General features: G+C 38.4%; 2 protein-coding genes across 2 annotated transcripts in view; one reads left to right on the top strand and one right to left on the bottom strand.

Annotated features, from left to right (window-relative positions):
* Positions 1–2,686: 2,686 nt before the first annotated feature.
* Positions 2,687–19,046, bottom strand: steap2 (STEAP family member 2, metalloreductase). The gene is given in 12 exon segments (XM_052113514.1): positions 2,687–2,746; positions 4,150–4,219; positions 4,314–4,564; positions 10,831–10,931; positions 10,934–11,068; positions 11,071–11,122; positions 11,243–11,334; positions 11,337–11,406; positions 13,690–13,753; positions 13,755–13,957; positions 13,959–14,147; positions 18,894–19,046. Coding segments are annotated over 12 exon segments (1,440 nt in total).
* A 1,515-nt stretch (positions 19,047–20,561) lies between these two features.
* The window catches only part of LOC127634648 (uncharacterized), a 2,932-nt gene continuing 2,307 nt past the window's right edge, over positions 20,562–21,186 (top strand). Inside the window, exon 1 of the mRNA XM_052114281.1 lies at positions 20,562–20,739. Coding sequence (XP_051970241.1) covers positions 20,636–20,739 — 104 coding nt within the window. The 5' untranslated portion in view covers positions 20,562–20,635. The remainder of the gene's footprint in view (positions 20,740–21,186) is intronic.

Raw genomic sequence — 21,186 nt, 5'->3', positions numbered from 1 at the left:
TTATTCTGCTCAATTCTATTCTCTTTTGCACTGTTCTTTTCTATTATATTGTTCTGCTTTATTCCATTCTAGTCTGCTTTGATCTGTTCTATCCTATTGTTCTCCATTCCATTTTATCTGCTCTGAACTGTTCTTTTCTGCTTCTGCTTTATTCTACTCTACTTTGTTCTGTTCTATTATAGTTTGCTCTGCTCTGTTCTACTTTTTCAATTCTGCTATATTCTACTCTGCTTTGTTCTAGTTTGCTCTGCTCTGTTATTGTTTGCGCTTTTTTCTATTCGTCTCTGATTTATTCTGTTCCTTTCTGTTCTCTTTTTATTCTCATTTTATCTTGTGTTCTTTCTGTTCTGATTTATTCTATTCTGCTTTTGATCTATTCTATTGATATCCTTTCCATTTTATCTGCACTGTTCTTTTCTACTTCTGTTCTATTTTGCTCTGTTCTGTTCTTTTCTGTTCTGATCCTAATTTGCTCAATTGTATACCCTCTGAGATTAATTCTAACCATTTTTGAAGTGCCTTCTTGAAACATTCTTCTCTTTTTTTAATCTTGCTTCCTCTCTCTCTCTCTCTCTCTCGCTCTCGCTCTTTCTCTCTCTGTGGTGTTTTGCAGCCTCAGGGCCCCGGCCACGCTCTGATTGGTTTTATTGGCAGTGGTTCAAGATTTGGATGTCGGCTTTCTGATGGCTTTAATAATGAAGATGGTTCTGCACATAAATGATAGTGGAGCAATTTCCTTTTCATTTAATCTGGTGGAAAGCAAAGTGCCTTTATAAGAGTATCATTCCGTGTCAGAATGACCAGCACTTGTATATTCACCACGACATCTTCTTTTGAGGTTAAAACAGAACAAGAGGCTATTTAATCATGAACGGAAATGCATAAGGTCACACTCAAAACTAATACTTAACTCCAGTGTGAGAAAAAGAGAGGGAGAAAAGAAACATGAATTTTTATATGAACTACTAGAGTTGTATGGACTACTCTTATGGTGCTTTTTGTCATTTTCTTTTTTGTAACATTTTGTGTTCTACTGAAGAAAATCATACGTGTTTAGAATGATGTCAGTGTGAGTAAAATGGTTTTCATTTAACTACTTTAATGCAAGGTTAATTTACAGTATACTGCCTGAATTTCATTAATACAGTGAAATGTGTACAGTAAGACCTTTTTCTTGTTCCATACATCAGCAGAACAAAAACTATTCAGAGGTATCACAGGGACCTCGGGCCTCATGGCAGAACTTCACAAATGCAGAATAGAAATCATAATTTAATATTTTAAAAGTAACGATTATGCAATGACTGAACAGAGGAAGAGAGTGTTCAGGCCTTATGGTGAAAAGAGTGATAAAGGCTATCAAATGAACAGAAAGATTGATCAAATGAAACAAACCCCCACAGTCAAAACAATCCAATTCACTACAAAAATGCAAATCACATTGGACAGTAATTATGAGCAGATAGACTACCAGAAGAAAGACCGAAATCTCAGAAACAGTTGGTCTAGATTATGATAAAAGAACATATTTCAAATCAGTAGTAAAATCTGAAAACACTGGTATCATAAATTGTGCTTCTTTACCTCAGATCACGTACAAGAAAAAAAGATTAGTAAAGCTAATGCACACGTGCATTCTCAAGTTGATTGACAGGCGATGTCTGTATTTAAAAGGTGATTGGCTCTTTTCCCTGTAAGGCGGGACTTCCTATCTACATCCGTTGACAATTGAGCATTCTAATTTCTCCCATTCATTTTAATAGAAGTGGCCCGTCTCTGCTAAATAGTCTCTGAAATTACTTATATGCACTGTTATGCATTATATTCCAAGTGTTCTAAAGCCATACAATGGCTTTGTTTGAAGAACTGACTGAAAGTCTGTAACTGGCAAATCACATTTATGCTTTCACATATTCAAACATCTCTGTTTGTGTTCAATGGATACAAATAAAGTGTGAATTTCAAACAACATGAGAATGACAGGCCATATCTACACTAATACGTTTTCATTTGAAAACACATTCTCGGTTTCCTTAATGTCATCGTAATCCAAAGTATGTGGTACTGGAGAGTATTTTCATTTGTTTTGGGAAATGCCATTGCAGCGTAGGCAAGAGGTGTAAACGTAGCCAAATCAATGCCTTAAAAACATAGGTCATTTCCACATTACTTTCTATTTGAAAATGCATTAATTTAGCTAGTTTTAGACCTTATTCATGGTAGCATCATTTTTTATTTTGAATGGGAATAACAACGAGTTTGAGGGATAGATTTACCATCTCTTCAATGGCAAGCACAGTATAAAGCACTAAAAAGCTCCTAGATCACACAAGTTTTTTGTCTACCAAATGTTCAAGGAAGATGTTTTTTTTTTTAAATATTACAACGCCTGAGCTACCCAGGCCCCATGAAGCAGCAGTATTGTATTTATGAGCCCATGCTGGCCACAAACTCTCCAAAACTGCAGTTTTTACTCCCCCTGCAATTAACACAGCTCTTTTGATAAATTACTTCAGCATTAATTAGATTAAAGTTTATTGTAGTTCCATTACTTTTTGGGGCGATAACCTGTAGCAGAGTATAATAGGCAGGCCATTTCTCCTTGTTTGTTGATCATTAGTGGTAATTAAGACTAATCTCTCTCTGTCTTTCAAACTTACCGGGAAAGTGCATTTAAAACCATTTGTTATGAACTCAGCATGGTGTGAGCTGTGAGGAGCTCTGACTGGATTTGGAGGGAAGTTTCCTGGTAAACACAGTACATACAGCAGTGATGAGACACTTAAGAATCCCAAGGTCCAGTCCAAACAAAATAACGTCATGACATTTCATCTACACATGGAGGACCCTCCGCCCAGGGCAACACATTGGCTCCCTTCAGTGATAATGGATTAATAAAACATTAAACTGCATGCACTAAGACTAGCTAGCATATGGGCGTTCGGCTCATATCATCACCGTAATTGATATAATTATATCTCATAGTGCTTGAAAGACCTCAAGGGTTCGGATAAAACTGTTGAGATCTAAACTGAACACTGTGGCAACAAAACAATTGCATTTATGGCTTATATTAATGACCCAACATGGTGAGTTTATCCATAAAGCTCTATTTGTGAGGGATAAGTGCGCCATCTGCTGATAAATGCTGAATGTTTGCAAGAGTGAACAGTAAAAGTTCTTTGCATTAAACAAAAAATTAGAAATTTGCTTTTCCAGACGTTTTGTAACATTTTCTGTGTTAGTGTGGGAAACAGCTTCAGTTGAGTGAACGTATATATATATAATACATATTGTCATACTTCATCTCAAATACTTTATATTATACTTTAAACTAATTTATATTATACACTGCCTGGTCAAAAAAAAATAAAAAAAATGCAGATTTGATTTTAAATATAACAACATAGCAAGCAATTTATCATACAACGTTCAACAACATCTACAGTGTTGTACTGCCAAGCTCTCAAGGTGGCTGGAGTAGTATAGGCTCCTGCACAGAAGAAAGAGACAGATGTTTGTATGTGTGTGTGTGTTTACAGTAAGTGCAAGTTAAATTCAATAGTAAGTGCAATTGGTGTGTATTGGTTAAGTGCTCGCAGATCAGATGTGTTTTCGGCTGGTTCTTTAATGTTGAGATCAGTAGTGTAGCCTTTAGCATACGCAGGCATATGCCGTATGCCCACCTAACTTTCTTAGGATTTTGCATATGCCCACCTAAAATAAGCTATGATAAATATGGACCTTGGAACTTTTAATCTACTAACACGATGCCGCAACAACGGTGAGTGAATTGTATTTTTTATTTTATCTTAAAAAGTGTAGGCCTACAGAGCATCTCTCTAAACACGTAGGGAGCAGTAGTAGGTGGGAGCGTATGGCACTGGCAAGACAGATAAAGCTGATCCACCAATCAGAACGTTCATTTCAGACGTGATTGGAAATTTGCTAATCAAACATATTTTCCATTAAGCAAGGGGCATGATATTTCCAGCATCTAATGCTAATGCACAACCCTGGAGTAACCATAATGCTGTAAATGTATTTCCCTGCTAAACGTAAATATATATTTAAATTTAACTTGAAATTGAAAATACTGCATTGTAACAGATAAAGGACGGGCATGGAGAAGGCGGGAACCTGTCTGACCAACACCCCACCATCTCTGGAGGGGAGAGGGTGCTCTTCCGGCCGGTGGTCCACCCCACCTCCTGTGAACCTGGGGGAGAGATGAGGGGAGAGGGAAAGGGTGAGTGGAGACACACAGAGAGAGAGAGAAGAGAGAGAGAGAGAAGAACATACTCGCCGGCTACCGTGCGCTCTGTTGCCCAGTCCTCAACTGCTCCTTTGCCCTCTGGTGGACGCTATCTCGCTCCACCCCCGGCGGAAGGCAGTCCTCTGGCCCCTGGTGCACGGAACCACTCCTCCGCTTCTTCAGTGGATGGCAGCCGTTCCTCCGGCTGTTGGCGGCTGGCATCCCTCCATCCCAAGGCTGATGACCGCGGCTGCACTCTTGGTGAATGGCAGCGGTGAGGACTCCGCGACAGCGCAACCCTACTCCCTCCTAGGTTTCGGTACCACTCTAACAGATAAAGGATGGGCAAGGAGGAGGCGGGAACCGGCTAAACAGTCAACATAAAGTTTAATAAGAAACTCAAAATAAAACAAATATAAACAAACACAGACACACATGCAGCATGGCCATGTCCATCTATCTCTCGAACTGGCACCTCCGGCTCCCCTTTATCTCACTCTCCCGCTGATCAGCTGATTCAGACCCAGCCGTGCATTATCACAGCTCGGCCATGCCCTCCTCCTCGTCACATGCATGTTTTGCACAAGTGCTAGTTTTGATGCTCTTCGGAGATGCTGGATATCTGTGTCGTTTAATTACATAAAATGTCTTTTTATTTTTGCCTTTTACTGTTGTCTGGGGTGCCTTTTTATCCTGATATCAAATCATTTCAATTTATATTTCTGAGTAGGAAACAATTTCACTATACACATTATAGTACACAAATAAAACAAATACCCATTAATTCTTATGTAGGCTATATATGTTAATTATTGATAATGTGTTAACGTGAACATTACTACACTCATACAGTATTAACTACACAATTCTTAACAGTTTATTGCCTATTAAGTACATATTAGTTTACAAGTTTTTACCTTTATAAATTCACAGTATGTCCACCTCTTCAGACACTACTACACCACTGGTTAAGATGGTATCAGCAGATCGTGTGGATGTTGGAAGTTCATTTCACCACAGTGGAACAGACAAAGTGAAAGATCGTGAAATAGACATTTAGCCTCTTTGTGATGGGACTACCAGGCACCACTCTTTCATAGATCGCAGAGAGCGAGTTGGAGCATAGACCTGCAGAAGTGAATTTAAGTAAGAGGATGTGGTTCCATTGGCTGTCCTGAAGGCCAGAGTCAAAGCCTTGAATTTGATGCAAGCATCTACAGGTAGCCAGTGAAGTGAAATCAAGAGTGGGATGACATGAGCCATTTTTGGCTGACTGAAGACCAGACGCGCTGCTGCATTCTGGATCATCTGTAGTGGCTTAATTGTGTTAGCTGGGAGGCCAGACAAAAAGCATTACAGTAGTCCAGTCTTGAAATGACCAGAGCTTGGACCAGGAGCTGTGCAGCATATTCAGACAGTAAAGGTCTGATTTTCCTGATGTTTTAGAGCATGCATCTGCAAGGCCGGGCGGTTGATGAGATGTGGACAGTAAAGCTGTTCAGGTTGGTGTTAGTGTATTTGAACCAAGATGAATAGTGAGGTTGTGGTCAACAGATGGGTTGGCTGGGATCACAAGGAGCTCTGTCTTGGCAAGGTTGAGCTAAAGGTGCTGTATCTTCATCCAAGCCAAAATGTCAGAGAGGCAGGCAGAGATATGCGCTGAGACAGTAGGGTCATCAGGCTGGAAGGACAGGTAGAGCTGCGTGTCATCTGCGTAGCAATGGTAAGAAAAGCCATGTGCCTCGGTCCGAGTGATGTTGTGTATATCGAAAAGAGGAGGAGTCCAAACACTAATCCTTGAGATACACCAGTGGTAAGCTGGTGTGATCTGGACACCTCTACTCTCCAGGAGACCTTAAAAGATTTGCCAATGAGTAATGATTCAACCCATCCAAGTGCTGTTCCTGTGTTGCCCAAGTCAGAGAGGGTGGACAGGAGAATATTGTGGTTCACTGTGTTGAAAGCAGCAGACAAGTCAAGGAGGACGAGGATGGATGATTTGGAGTTAGCTCTAGCCAGTCACAGGGTTTCAGCTACTGACAAGAGGGCAATCTCTGTTGAGTGTCCTTTTTTGAAGCCAGACTGATGTCTGTCATGTAGTTTGTTCTGTGCAAGAAAAGCAGAGAACTGGTTGAATGTGACCCTCTCATTAGTTTTAGACAGAAAAGGTAGGAGAAGATGATGTCTGTAGTTGTTAGGTGTAGAGAACTGGCTGCTGATGCTCGCTACTTTGTCAGTAAAAAACGTGGCAAAGTAAGGCTAATCTAAAAAAAAAAAACAACTTCAATTTGCTAAAGATTGGACTGTGGAGTGATGGAAAATGGTCATGTGGTCTAATAAGTCCAGATTCTATTCCAAAGCGATGGGCACGTCAGGGTAAGAAGGGAAGCGCATGAAGCGATGCACCTATCATGCAAAGTGCCCACTGTACAAGCCTCTGGAGGCAGTGTTATGATCTGCGGTTGCTTAAATTGGTCAGGTCTAGGCTCAGCAACATTATGCAGCAATAAAATGAAGTCAGCTGACTACCTGAATATACTGAATAACCAGGTAATCCCAACAATGGATTTTTCCTGATGGCACAGGCATTTTCCAGGACGACAATGCCAAGATTCATCTGGCTCAAATTGTGAAAGAGTAGTTCAGGGAGCATGAGGAATCATTTTCACATTAATTGGCCACTACAGAGTCCTGACCTTAACTCCATTGAAAGTCTTTGGGATGTGCTGGAGAAGGCTTTACAGAGTGGTTAGACTCTCCTGTCATCAATACAAGATCTCGGCCAAAAATGTATGCAACTCTGGACAGAAATAAATGTTGTGACGTTGCATAAGGTTGACGAAACAATGCCACAATGAATGTAATCAAAGCTAAAGGTGGTCCAATGAAATATTAAAGTATGCAACTTTTTTTTTGGCCAAGCAGTGTATTATAATGTTAATATTACATTAATGAATTTCTAGTCATATTAAATTAATATATCTTCCCCATAAAATTAAATCAACTTATGTTTATGTGGTAAAATATACATTAGGCCTAGAATAAAATAATAAGAACTAGATTAGATGTTACAAATAAAAAACTTATTACATATCACTGGTTATTTTTGCTCTCACATTTTGAATTTATGGGGAATGTTTGTCCCCTTTAATATCTGATTGTGATTTTAGACTGTGCAATCACTTATTTGGTGCTTTGGCATGTTTGATTTTATTTTATTACATATAGGTAACACTTTACAATAAGGTTGTATTTGTTAACATACAGTGAGTTCATGCATTAGGAATAACAAATAAACAATTATTTATTTGTGCATAGAGGCATGTTTGTTATGAATTTGTTTTTTAATACTCCACATTCTATGTGAGAACAAGGCTTACCTAGTAGGTTAAAATGGTAATACCACTGTATTTTTATATATCCAGTACCATGTTACTGAATAATTAGCATATTCATATACTATTGTATTGTGTGTGTGTGTGTGTGTGTGTGTGTGTGTGTGTGTGTGTGTGTGTGTGTGTGTGTGTGTGTGTGTGTGTGTGTGTGTGTGTGTTACTTCAAAGAATTTTAAATAAAAATAATAAAATAATTTAAAGCTTCAAAAGCACATAAAGGCAGAGTAAAAGTAACCCATACAACTCCAGCGGTTATATAAATGTCTTCAGAAGCGATATGTTAAGGTGTGGATTAGAAACAGATAAGATTTAAGTCCTTTTTTCCTATCAGTCTCCACTTTCACATTCTTTTCTTTTGTTTTTGGAGTGGTGGTTGTGTAGTGGGCAAAAGCACATAACTGTCAATCAGAAGGTCCCAGGTTTGATCCCCACAGCCACCACCATTGTGTTCTTGAGCAAGGCGGTTGCTCCAGGGGGATTGTCCCTGTAATAAGTGCACTGTAAGTCGCTTTGGATAAAAGCATCTGCCAAGTGCATAAATGTTTTTGGCGATTCTTCATATTGCCACATACTGGGCAGGAACGAGTGTGCCGCACAAGCCCTCAAAAGTGAAGCCAAAACGTCTCGATCGCCCCCCAGTGACTGGTCCTAGTATAGGTCATAAACCCCGCCTCCCCATGTTATTCAACGGGATGTGAGACCAAGTAAACAATTAAATTACACTTCACATATCTTTTTTCCAAAGATAGTTTCTGTCATTTACTGTCGTTTCTATCACGTTGATGTAATTTCAAGTGTTTGTTTTCAAAATAAGTTTGTTTTTAGTTATTTGATGCTATAAAAACGGTGCTGCGACATCATGATTGACAGCTGTGATTGACAGGTTCTCTGAGCGAAGTAGTCACTGAAGAACCAACTGATTTTTTTTCGGGATCTTCGGAGGACTGAGGAGATTGGAGCTTTCCATTTAATATCTAAATTTCTATAATTAATTATTTCACACCGTCATAAGTCAAAAGTGCAGGGGCGTGTGCTTGCGATTGATTCAGCGAGAGTGAGGTCGGGGCCTTCATTTCGCAGCTTTACTTCTTGCTCACTACTGCGCAGGACTGGTCCCGAAATCGCAACTGCGCAGACTCAAGTCCCAAGATGTCAGCGCCATATCGTGCGGGGAATTTAATTGGCTTTCTGTTTGAAACTGGCTTTTGTTTGTGTTATTTTCCTTTAAATTCACTTGATCTGTTTATTCTAATAAAAGAGTTGAAGTCAAAAAAATATACACAGCGGCATTTTATTTATTTAATAATTGATCATAAAAGACTTGTACACTGGTTCATTTTTTTTCAGTTCATATTAAAAAAGAAAAAAAATTAAACAGGAAGCTTAAATTTCTTCATAAATTTTAACATTTTTTTTAAAGCATTTAGTTTTGGGTTGCATTCTGAAAATAGTTAATAGTAAGGCAAAATCATGTATAAATATTTCTAATTAGGTGCAGGTGATGTTCATTAGCATCAGTCTTTGTGTGATGGCAGCAGTTCCTTTCACTTGGATAGAAGAAGTGCATTCCGAATGACTGATATTTTTGAGCCCTGCGCCCTTCAACCCTACGAAGCTCTCACACTAGAGGGCAAACACTCTGAAGTTATTAGGGCATAGAGATGAGCCCTTCGGAATGGAACGCGCTGACAGATTTAACCACTGGAGTATTATGGATTATGGTGCTTTTTGGAGCTTCAAATTGGAGCTTGCACTGAACGAAAGTCATACACATCTAGGATGACTTGAGGGTGAGTAAATGATTTTAGAATTTTCATTTTTGGGTGAACAGTACCTTTAATAAAATAGTTTTATACATGTCAACAAAATAATTTCTTGTAGAGACTTCTAGTGTATATTTATTGGTACACACCAAATATAAAGTGAGTTTTAGTGTCAGCACAGCACAAGGAAGGCAGACAGTGTTGCACAACAAGATAAGAAACACAATTGTTTTCAGTATCGTTCACAAGACATAGTGTAGAAAAGAAAGTGATGGTAAGTTTTTACATTTTTAGCATGAGTCTATGCAGGGCTTCATCATCGTGTTTTAACTTTTTATGTTGATTTGTCAAATATCATGATGAAGACAGCACACTCATTCAAACCTCAAGTCTGTTACATGCTGAAAATAACTATAGGCACTTTTCCACTGCACGTTACGGTTCGACTCACCTCAACTCTACTCGCTTTACTTTTCTGAGCTTGCATTTCCACTGCAGTTTAGTGCCACCTCAACGTGGGTGGGATTATAGGCTGATTGTCATAGTTGTGCCACCTCTACAGCCATGACATCATCTTAAACATGACACAAACTGACCAAAACAATAACACGACCGCTAGCTGTTAGCTACTAGCTCATTGTGCTACATAAAGCCGTTGTTGTATGGTGATTTTACACAAGTGTAACAGTTAAACTGGCCTGGTTGTTTTAGAAGCAAGCTTCCAGTAGCTGGTCAACTAAAAAAAGTGAAGCTTTCAAGCAGAGTATAGAGTTAACATAACAAAACATACCATCCTCTATCGTGGATCAACTCCAGTCCAGGGCACTCTCCCTTCCATTGCTCGCCTGTTTAGATAGCGTCCATTTGGTCAAACCACTTCCACTTTTCCTTGATGGTTCTGTAGTCACTTTTACGTTTTTAACTGTTCCCTACACTATTGTTAGGTCCGGTGGTAGCTGTGTGCAGCCAACAGTGGAGACACTTCCTGAGAATGTCTCATCGCTAACGAGATGACCGCCTGCACCTCGTTTATTGACCACGGCGTGGTTTTGCGCACAGCCATTTCTTTTTTCACAATTTCTAAAGTCGCCGAACAAATAATACTGTTATCACTGTTGCTATCTTTAAAACTAGCGTGTTGATGTTGTGTGTCGGAAATCCAGTGATGCTGGTAGTGACAGTTCTCACTGACCAATCAGTGATCTGCAGGATTTTGACGTCACATTTAGTATCGGTTCGGATCACTTTGAACCTCGACCGAGGTGGTACTAAAAAAGTATCATGTCCCAGGTACTATGCACAGTAGAAAACCCCCAAAAAGCGAACAGAGTCTAGTTGAGTCGAGTTGTACCATGCAGTGGAAAAGCCCCATATGAGCACCCGATAAGATTAGCATCAGAAACGGCAGTGCAGTTACATGATTGTGATAAGGCAAAATCACGACCCTTTCGGGTGAAATATTGGCAGCAGGTCTCTCGTGGTTGGTGTGGTTTTGATTGGAGTCTAGTCCACGTCTGATTTCATCTTGCTACTCACACAGGGAAGCAGCAACACAATTTTTCTGATTATCACCATGACAGGGAGAACAAGTGCCAACACAAAACTGGGTGGCATGTAGAAGTGATAAGACTCATCCAGAAATGCCTGCTGCCAACAAAAATCAGGGCGTGGAATGTGGAAATGAGCAGGGCGATATAACCTAGAGTGGACTGACAGAATATGGACACTTGTAATGCTTAGATTTTTTGAAGAACAAAGAACTTATAACAAGTGTTTAGTGGAAAGCTAGATAGTGAGGTAACATGATCTCTCTGTTTCTTTCATCTTACCTAGATAAAACTAAACTCTTGCCCGTTAAGGGCATTGTGCATTGAGGGAATGGATGTGATGTCCAGCAGAGAGAGAAGACTCAGACCCATATGGCAAACGAAACATACATCTGCACCCTCCAAACTTCCTCTTCGTTCCATGAGTTCTCTATGTTTGCATGTATCTAAACAGAGAGAAGGGGAGACATATACTTAGATTTGCATACTAAAAACCATGTTTATATGGTATAAAACAATAAGGGGAGACTGGTGCAATGGCTGTTTCTCAGTAACTGTAAGATTAGGAATCAAAAGTGCAATCTCTCAAATGTTTTTTACTATGATCATATATTTGTGTTATTCTGTAGCCCTTGTGAATACATTCAGGCAAGGATCAACTATATTATTAAAGCGTATTTTTACCAAAAGGTTTAAATGTGTATTTTTTTCATGAAAGTCAGGTCAATGAAGGAAAGACAGGCAAGTTGTCATTTTGTGCTTGATAATTATTTGACTTTTTACATTTTGTTCAAATGTAAAATTTGATCTGACCAATGGTCATATGAATCCTATTCCAATGGTTTAATGGCAGGTTCCACTTTCCAACTTTCAGTAATATAGTGTGACAATATGCCCCAGTATTGACTTGGCCAAAAACAGAGAAAATGTTTAAAAATATTTTTGTAGCCAAGACATTAAGGTGTGGCTACGCAGGAATTGACTTTAAAAAAAATAAATCTACCCTGAGAAATATTAACTGGATTATTGACCCTTTTCTAAACCCCATCTTAAAAGTGTTTCTGACCAATCCTGTTTTAGCAACTGTTGCCATCCGCCATTACTCTAAAAAGCGTTTGCCTTTTTACAATGAGAGTCTATGGGAGTATTGAGTTTTAGTAGTTTTAAGTATTACTGTGTAATTTAACCATTTATTTGACAAAAAAACGTCAGACAAATATGCTTTACAATGTCGTTCTTCAAACCAGCTCAAGTAATATATTATCCATTAAGATTATGAGAATATTTTGCCAAAACCCGCGACATTCACGGCAATCTCCCATTCATTCCCATGGGGAGTTCTGCAGAGCTTGTCAATGAGCGACAGTAACCAAGGAAGGCGGAGCTTAGCGAATTGTCCATTAGCCCCAGTCCCAACGTCACCGCTAACATCACACACGGAAGTGGTGGCAGAAACCGTCCGCAAATAGTAAACTTTTATCAGATTCCGTTGTTGAAAAATAATTTTTCTTAGAAAGCTGTGGCTTCAAGCCATCAACAAAGCTGACTGGACTGAGGAGATCATTTCAACTCACAGCTTTGCAGCAAACATTTTATAGCGAACATTATTACAGATTATTAACTCATATCATTTTAATAATTGTACAGCTAAGAATGTTTGTGAATTTATGATAGTTGTGTGTCGTACTGTCATGTAATCATCTAATCTGTCAAATCTAACACAACAGTCTTGGCTTTCTGCCACCACATACTGCGCATGCGTTTTGTAAACAAAAGGACTGGGCTATTCTTTTTATAAAAACATAAATACACATGATATACTGTATATTATATTCTACATATTTTTGTGTATGTAATTATAAAGTAGGTTCTAAAAGTCTAAGACCACTTTGAAAATCTGGTATTTTTTCCATTTAAACCAGGAAATAAACAAATTTGTGGAATTTTGAAACATTTAAATCAAAGAAAAATTATTAAATGAAATTAAAACAAAAGCAGAAATATTATAGAAACACACAAATATTCAAATTATGCACTATTTCTAAGTTTCTAATCAAATGTAAGCAAATTTGTGACACTGAACATGTGAACTCCTTTGTACATATGACCGTATTTCTTGCTTCCACAAGATGCATGCTGTTATTGAAGCAAAAAAAAAAACAAAATGACATTCCAAATAGAATTTCTATAACTATTTTCTAATATTTGAAATATTTGAGTCTCATAGAATGAACGACTATAACTACATTTTTGCAAATGTTTTACGTGTAGTTTTCTACGTTTTGCTGCAGTTTTCTGGTGAAATAAACATTAGAGGCGCTACAGCTGCACGTTTTATTCCCTTTCACACAAACCATGGGTACTATGGCTGTCTATGACTTTATAAACACTATATTACACAGTGCTATGTTATTGAATCAAAACACTTACTCTAACGCATATTTTGATAAACAACACATTTTAATGCTTGTGTTACAGACCCACCTACATTTACACACTTATTCCAGTTTGATTAACTTGCACGGAAGCTCACCTGATAGAGCGTTGGACATTGGACTCGGAGACCAATGTTGCCATTGTCATTAAAATTTTACGATATTAGACTGAAAACTTTTGAACCCCACTATATGTACAATACATATTTATGCCAAATAAAAAAAACATTTAAAAAATGTTAACATTTAGATTTTACAGGTTTGGGGCAAGATATATAAAATAATTTCACACACATGTTGATAGGCCATGTTGAGCACCAGGTATCTCTCTGACTGTCTCATGGGCAGGCAGAGGTTAGCAGGTGAAAAAGAACCTTAACAAACCAAGCTGTTTGTGGCTCTCCAGCCAGCCCTCCAACTAGTGGGGAAAATGGCGGTAATTTGTCCCATAGATGAGCTGGTACACCGCAGCTAGCTGTCCTGCTAAATACACCAGCACAAGCAGAACTATGGCCACTAAAGGCAGCATTCTGTTCACAATCTCCATAGGAATCTTGTAAAATAAATCTCTGTCTGGTCTTCATAGAAGAATGGATAATGCCTCGCACAAAGGAGTAGCCATCAGACATGGACACTGCAGTCAAAACAGACCCTTTCCAGGCTGTAAAAAGATGTAAGGGCATGTTCTCAATCTCTTTGGCAGAGGTGAGGGCACCCATGTCCTCAGGGATGAAACTGAGCTGACGAGCCAACTCAAAAAATCCATATTTTCATGAAAAGACTAAATAAACATATTCAAAATACATTCTCTGAAAAAGCCTAAATATTCTAAAACCGGAAAAAGTAAAAAAATTAAAGATACAAATAAAAATAAAGTTCCTCAATGACGTTGGGTCCACCTTTTCACTCATAACAGAGTAAAAAAAACGGCCTTTGTCTGCTCATTATGAATGTAACCACTGACGTGCGGTCTGGGTAGGCAAACTAGGCACTGCCTACCCGGCCAAAATTCAAAAATAAAATGTTTATTAAATAATAAACTTGTATTTGTATTTTTACTTTTTATTCTTGTGATTTATATATGCAATATGTGTGTTATTCCAATTGTTTAGACGTTATGATGACAAATGTAGCAGTTACGCATAATCAACTAAAAACAAATGGTAGAATAAGCAGTGCTTTTACGGTCCATTCATTGCAGACGACACGCGGAAAACCCATGTTGCGCATGCGCACTTCGATCCTGTATTCTTTAACATGTACGGCAAAAAGCACAAATCTGCTGTGCCTTTTGACGTAAATATGTTATGCCCGTAATCATCTCCGTTACGTATCAGACATGGACCAATTAAAATCGAGATATTCCTGGACATTTGCGTAGCTAACGTCATTACACCACAGCTAGCGTACATGCCTAATCCCCGCCAAATTCAAAATCAAAATGACAGCACCGGCCGTAATCACGGAATTAAGAAATTTTTCCAACTTCCAAGCTCGATTTTAATTCCAAATATGAGTTAATTGCAAGAGGGAGGTCTACGCCAGCCTTAGATGGACTAGTACAGCAAAAGGGCCCAAAAATTATCCGATCATTTCAAACTGATTGGTATGTAAGAAAAGAGTGGCTATGTGGCTGTGCCAACAATCAGTGGCTGTACTGCTATCCCTGCCTGCTTTTTTCAACCAGTCAGACTGTTTGGACTTCAGCGGGATATTGTGATTTGAACAACCTGTCCACAGCTTTAACCAAGCATGAAAAGTCGTCAGCTCACATCCAGTGTCAAATTACACTGAAAACCTTTGGAAAATCTCGGATCGACCTTGCACTTGACGAGCAAAGGAAGCTGTATATAACCTACCACAATGAAAAGGTAAAGGATTGTTGTATTGTATCTTCTGTTATAAAGATGAAGATTGCACATAAAAAAATAAGCACATAATGTTGTAAAAAATAAACAACTTATGTTCTGTTATATGTTCTGTGTTTTGACTACTGAATTTTGTATAATAATATCTAATGAATATATATTAACAAAATCGTATATATTATATATAAAACATAAAATACAAATTTCTTGATATGCCGCGCTTGTGCGTAACGTTCACTGTTTAAGCGCTTTTGTGTGTGTGTGTGTGTGTGTGTGTGTGTGTGTGTGTGTGTGTGTGTGTGTGTGTGTGTGTGTGTGTGTGTGTGTCTGTGATAGAGAGAGAGTACACGATATACATCCTGATTTGTACATTTCTTGATATGCCGCGCTTGTGTGTAACGTTCACTGTTATTACGTATTATTTGCTTAAACAATAAATCAGGTAATCTGGCTTTCATAACTCAGTGCCTAGCCTCTTTAAGACATCACCGCACGTCACTGAATGTAACGCATCATTAGAAAGGGTTTTACTGCTGCTCAAATGCTCCTCAGAACGCATAATTAATACGGATAAATATTTTCCAACAGGATAGACAAAAAACTTTATGAAGCAAATGAAAATAAAATGCAAAGTAATCTCTTCAGTAAAAAACTGATTACCAACTATTTAAATTGTAAATGTAGTGGAATACAGTTACAACTATTTTGGATTTGTGTTTTACATTACTCTCCAACCCTGGCAGAAATTATAGATTTATGATCAGTGACCATATCGGTATTGGCCATGTTACGTGTTATATTATTATTAGGGCTGTCAATCGCTAAAAAAAATTATCAAATGAATTACACGGTGTCCCGATTAATTAATCGCGATTAATCACATATACAAATATTTGCTGAGAAAGCCCCTCATATAACAATAATTCAATATATAAAGATTATACATATTTATATCAATATATATTTATACATAGTTATCTTTAAATATTTAAAAATGATATATATGAATATTTTTTATTTTATATATATATATAATATTCAGATAATTAAAGTGCATTACATTCTTGTAGCAGAAGAGTTAATCATTAAGACAATACTAAAAGCGGCTTTAGAATACAATGTATTGTTTACTTCCATATTATGATCATAAGTCAATCATTGTCATACAGTTCACAGCAATCCATTTCACAAGTGAATTTGTCAATCAGTTGGAGATTTATGTACACCTGCGTCAGACATGCTTGTGTAGCGTCTCGGGTGTGTTGTGTCATAAACATAATATGTTTAGTTCACTGTTTCAAGTTAAATATAGTTTAATACTCAAGCTTTAAACACATCTTGAGATCCCTTAGATCGCATTTGCACTCCTTCAAGTGTTTGAACGAAAAAATATAACGTATGTTTGTGTTGTTCTGCCTACTGAAGTGTTTTCTTCACTGTATAAACTGTGCATTGCTCATACAGCTGAAATTTCATGTACTGCCCTCTGGAGTAAACAGGTGGTACTACAAGCTTGCATTTCTCAGGAATCTTCCTTATTATGGTGCGATTAATTGCGATTAACCAGCTGAAGCTCTCAATATTGGAAGTAGAAAATGTGAAAAAGGTTGAAATTTAAACATTATAACGGTACCCTTTTTCTAAGCCAGGTTAAAAAGGGCAGTTGAGTTTACAAAATGGAACATGTTCCTGCAAGATGTTAATGGATTGTCAATGGTTCCTCCAATAACTCCATCATAACAAAAAGGTTTTGACACACTTCAATTATGCTTCTGTTCCTTGAATACACAAATGGATATCTGAGGATCCTTAAAAAGGGTGCCAAGAGGTTCTCCAGAGGGTTCCACAAGTGTAGCAATCTGAGGAAACCCAATATTATTATTTAATCTTTTGTGGAACTAGTGTCACCAAACAGAACTGATCAGATATTTTGTCATTTTAAAATGCTTTCAAACAGGTTTTCCAAACATTCCCGTTCCCGCCACTTATGTCATTGGTTGAGCCAGCATTGCTGTGCCGGTCAGGATGTTCAAACCAACAGCAATGTTTTGAAAAATAATAATATTATATATCATTAATATTATTTTCCAGTTTCAATAAGTTAATTTTTTTATCCAACATGAGTCCTGATCAAAGCTACCAAATATTCATTAATTTTCAGGATTTTTACCCTTTAAATGCCAGCTTGTTTATATAATGCCACTGTTGGTTTTTAAGGGGGAAAACGATTCATTTTCCATACTAAATGCTAAAGGGAACTTTTTTTGGATTATCACAGTCTGGGGTATGTCAATGATTAGCAACAACATTGATTTTGATTCATTATCATTGGCTCGGCGGCCATGACGTGGGACCCTGGCAAGACACATGAACAGGGGAAACACATGAAAAGATCACATGAGGGAACAGGAAATCACATGACACAAATACATGACTATAAAACAGGAACTAAACTTCCAAAATAAAAATCACGAACACAAAACATGAACAAAAACACATTTAAACATGACATAGCCCCCCCCCTAGGGGCTGCTCCTGACGTCCAAACATGAAAAAACTAACAGAGAACAATAGGGAGCTGGGGGGTGGTGTCCTTGAGGCATGGCCTGGCGAGACAGGACATGGAGCAGGAGACCAGGGCGGAGCCATGGAAGGTGGAGCCTTGAGAGGCTCGAGTTATGGATCCTTGGAATTAGGAGCCGTGAGAGGCTTGAGGGGCAAAACTGGAGAACTTGAAGCCTGGAGAGTAGCCAAAGGCTCGAAGGGCCATGGTGGAGCTGAAGGTTAGAAGGGCCAGGGTGGAGCTGGAGGCTCGGAGGACCAAGCTGGAGCTGGGGGATCGGAAGATTGAGGCGGTGGGGCTGAGGACCAAGGTGGAGCTGTAGGGATGGAGGTCCCCTGTGGAGCAGAAGGATCGGAGAGCCAAGGCACAGCCAGAGGATCAGAGAGCCAAGGCGGAGCCAGATGAACAACAAACCAAGGAGGAGCTGGAGGGATGAGGAACCCCGGTGAAGCTGATAGGCTGGAGGACTGCGATGGAGCCGAGGGAACATAGAGCCGAGGTGATGTTGAGTGATCGAAGGGCCATGGTGGAGTCCAGGGCTCAGTGGTCTAGGCAGAGTCGGAGGGTCGGAAGTTCCCCTTGTCTGAGATGTCACAGGTGGCGATGGTCGAGCCAGTGACTTGGGGGTACCAGCTGATCAGGAGAACTCTGGGTGGGCACAAGGGTGGGAACCAACTCCAGGTCTAATTGCCCAGTGAGAGCTGGCTGGTGTTAGTGGTGCAGAAAGGATACACCACACTACTTTTATTTATTTTTGTGAAACACAGAAGGCAGAATGAGCCTCAGTTAGTCTCACTGAGACTAACATCTTTTTTCATGTGTTTTCCATGGAAAAAGAAAGTTATGAGGGTTTGGAACAACATCAGGGTAAGTGAATGATTGCAGAATTTTAAATAATGGGTGAACCTTATAAATAACTTTTGACCCCACCAACAAGTTTTTGATGTCCCAGAAGGAAGAATAATGCTCTCTTTGAATGGCTTGTAGCACATTGGTGGCCTTCCCCACTGCATCCTCAATGTGGGTCATGATTTTGCAGCCCTCTTAGGTTGCCAGCTCCCCACTACCACGTGAAACCCACTGCAGAGCAGCCGGATGGCCAGGCTTTTGGAGAAGTCCCCAGAACCGATGATGTCCTTGTACCCATTCTTTAGCCCATTCGGCAGGAAGCAAACTTTTGTACTGGCTAAACTGCTTCCCAGCAGGGAAATCTGGACCATTTTCAGGCCTGAAGCACCCTGCACAGGATCTTAAAATGTATTTATTAATTATAAATAAATTAATCAATCTCTATTTTGATTTAATCAGTCAATGTGATTGAACAATTTTAATAACAAATCCATTTGCCCCACTTAATAAAACCAATGTGTTTATGGGGGCTATTAGTCCATGCAACAGGGGTGTTTGGTTTTTTTACCCCATACACTAACCTTTCATCTTTTTTTTAATCACCTTAAACATAATTGAAAATGGCAACAACAAAAAAATTCAAAATAAATGTGATAATTTCAGGTATTCTTATTAGCCACATAAATTTGCTAAATTAAAAAGATTATTAAATATTAAATCAGATGACCTCAAAATCAAACTGGTGTTAAGGGAAGTACTGTGGTTGGTTTCTTTTTTTATTTGGAGAAAATAAAAAATATATAATATATTACCATTCTTACACATGTACACAAATTGAGGACAGTAAAAGTAGACAGTGGCATTTACTGCTTTACTTTGTGATACCTTAAGGTCATTTGGTAAGAGTGTGGACTAAAAGAGAGCATGCTGACGACAACATGCCAATTTCTCCAAAAAATAGTTAAACTGTTTACTTCTCTCCTTTCTAACTCCCGGGCAACTTCAGGATAGCAGCAAGAGCTTTGGCATGCAAAACGCAGCAAGCACTTTGTTCATGAACAAACTTTGGATCTTGTAAAAGTCATTTTTAATGTGAGACATGTATCGGGTGAAGGTCACAGCAATAAGACTGATTATATAACTGGCAAAAGAGGCTGTGTAAGAATGCATATTTATCAGTTTGGCATTTTAACAATTAACCGTTAACCCTAAATATTAAACTTTGGTGCACAACTTATACAAACCTAAATTACAAGTAGGAATCAGTGCCATATCTAGGGACCAGAATATCATAGAGACTTGGAGGTGAGCTTTTTTGACTCAGGCCAGTATGAGCAACTGCCTAGCAACACTCAGAACACCCTAGCAACCACACACACAAATACTCTGAACTCTTTGAAAATGTCATAGCAATGCCATTGCTATTCTCTAGCATGATGACTTTAGCATGGGCAAACATCACTAGCATTTACCTCAGAGATACCTATCTGCAGTCAGAATTTCTTACTGAGCTGTCCTATAAAAAGTCTCCAGTTTCATTTATTCCTGTATTATGAATATTTGTTTGCTTATTTTCCTCCATTTAAATACATTTGAAGGCTTTGCTCTAAAATTAAGAATGTGTATATTTGCCCTAAGAGAACAAAAGAACATTAGGGGAACTGTTACTTTAATTGCATGCCTACAAACTCAATTCAAAAACATCAATGTTCTCACTTCACTCAGAAAGGCAACTTTTATTTTTAAGCTCAATGTTCACACACCCTCTAGGCTTGTAACTTCTCTGAGAGCTCAGATGGTGGTCTAATTAAATTTAGCAATTTCCCTTGCAGCCACACTCATGACCATCCTATGATTCGGTATCTGTCCCAGAAACAAACAAAAAAAAGCTCTCACTTTCATCACTGTTTTTGAAGACTGGAACTAGTTGAAGCTACAAGCGTCAATACTGAAAATCTAAATGATCATGCGCTGCTCTAGCTTGCTCTTGGTTGGTATGGTGACATTAGGAATATCTGAGTTCTGCTCTGCTGGGCCCCTTCATGCCCAGTGTAAAGTCGAGTGGTAAAGTACCAGTCATTTGTCTCATTTTTTAATATCTAACTGGTTTAAAGAAGAAAGAAGTTTTTTTTTTTTTTTCTCAGCGTTACATTTATATATAAAATAGGATTTGTTATTTGTTGCATATTATTACTATGTACTGAGAATTGTAACTTTTATATAATTAACACTTACTGTAAAGTTGAAAAGAAACTCTGAAATGTAACAGACAAGGCCATTGGATTTATTCATATTTGTATATTTATGGTATTAGAACATTGTGTGCAGGGTTGGGAGGTTACCTTTGAAATGTATTCCACTACAAATTACAGAATACATGCTGTAAAGTGTCAATTGTAACGTATTTCATTAGATTACTCAAGGTCAGTAACGTATTGTAAATACTTTGGATTACTTCATCAGCACTGGTACATTTCTTCACTTGTTTTGACTATAAAATCTCTGCCAGTA

This window comes from Xyrauchen texanus, chromosome 41 (assembly GCF_025860055.1).
Source record: "Xyrauchen texanus isolate HMW12.3.18 chromosome 41, RBS_HiC_50CHRs, whole genome shotgun sequence".
NCBI lineage: Eukaryota > Metazoa > Chordata > Actinopteri > Cypriniformes > Catostomidae > Xyrauchen > Xyrauchen texanus.
The sequence above is the reverse complement of the archived record's forward strand: the minus strand, read 5'-3'. Positions and strand labels throughout refer to the sequence as shown.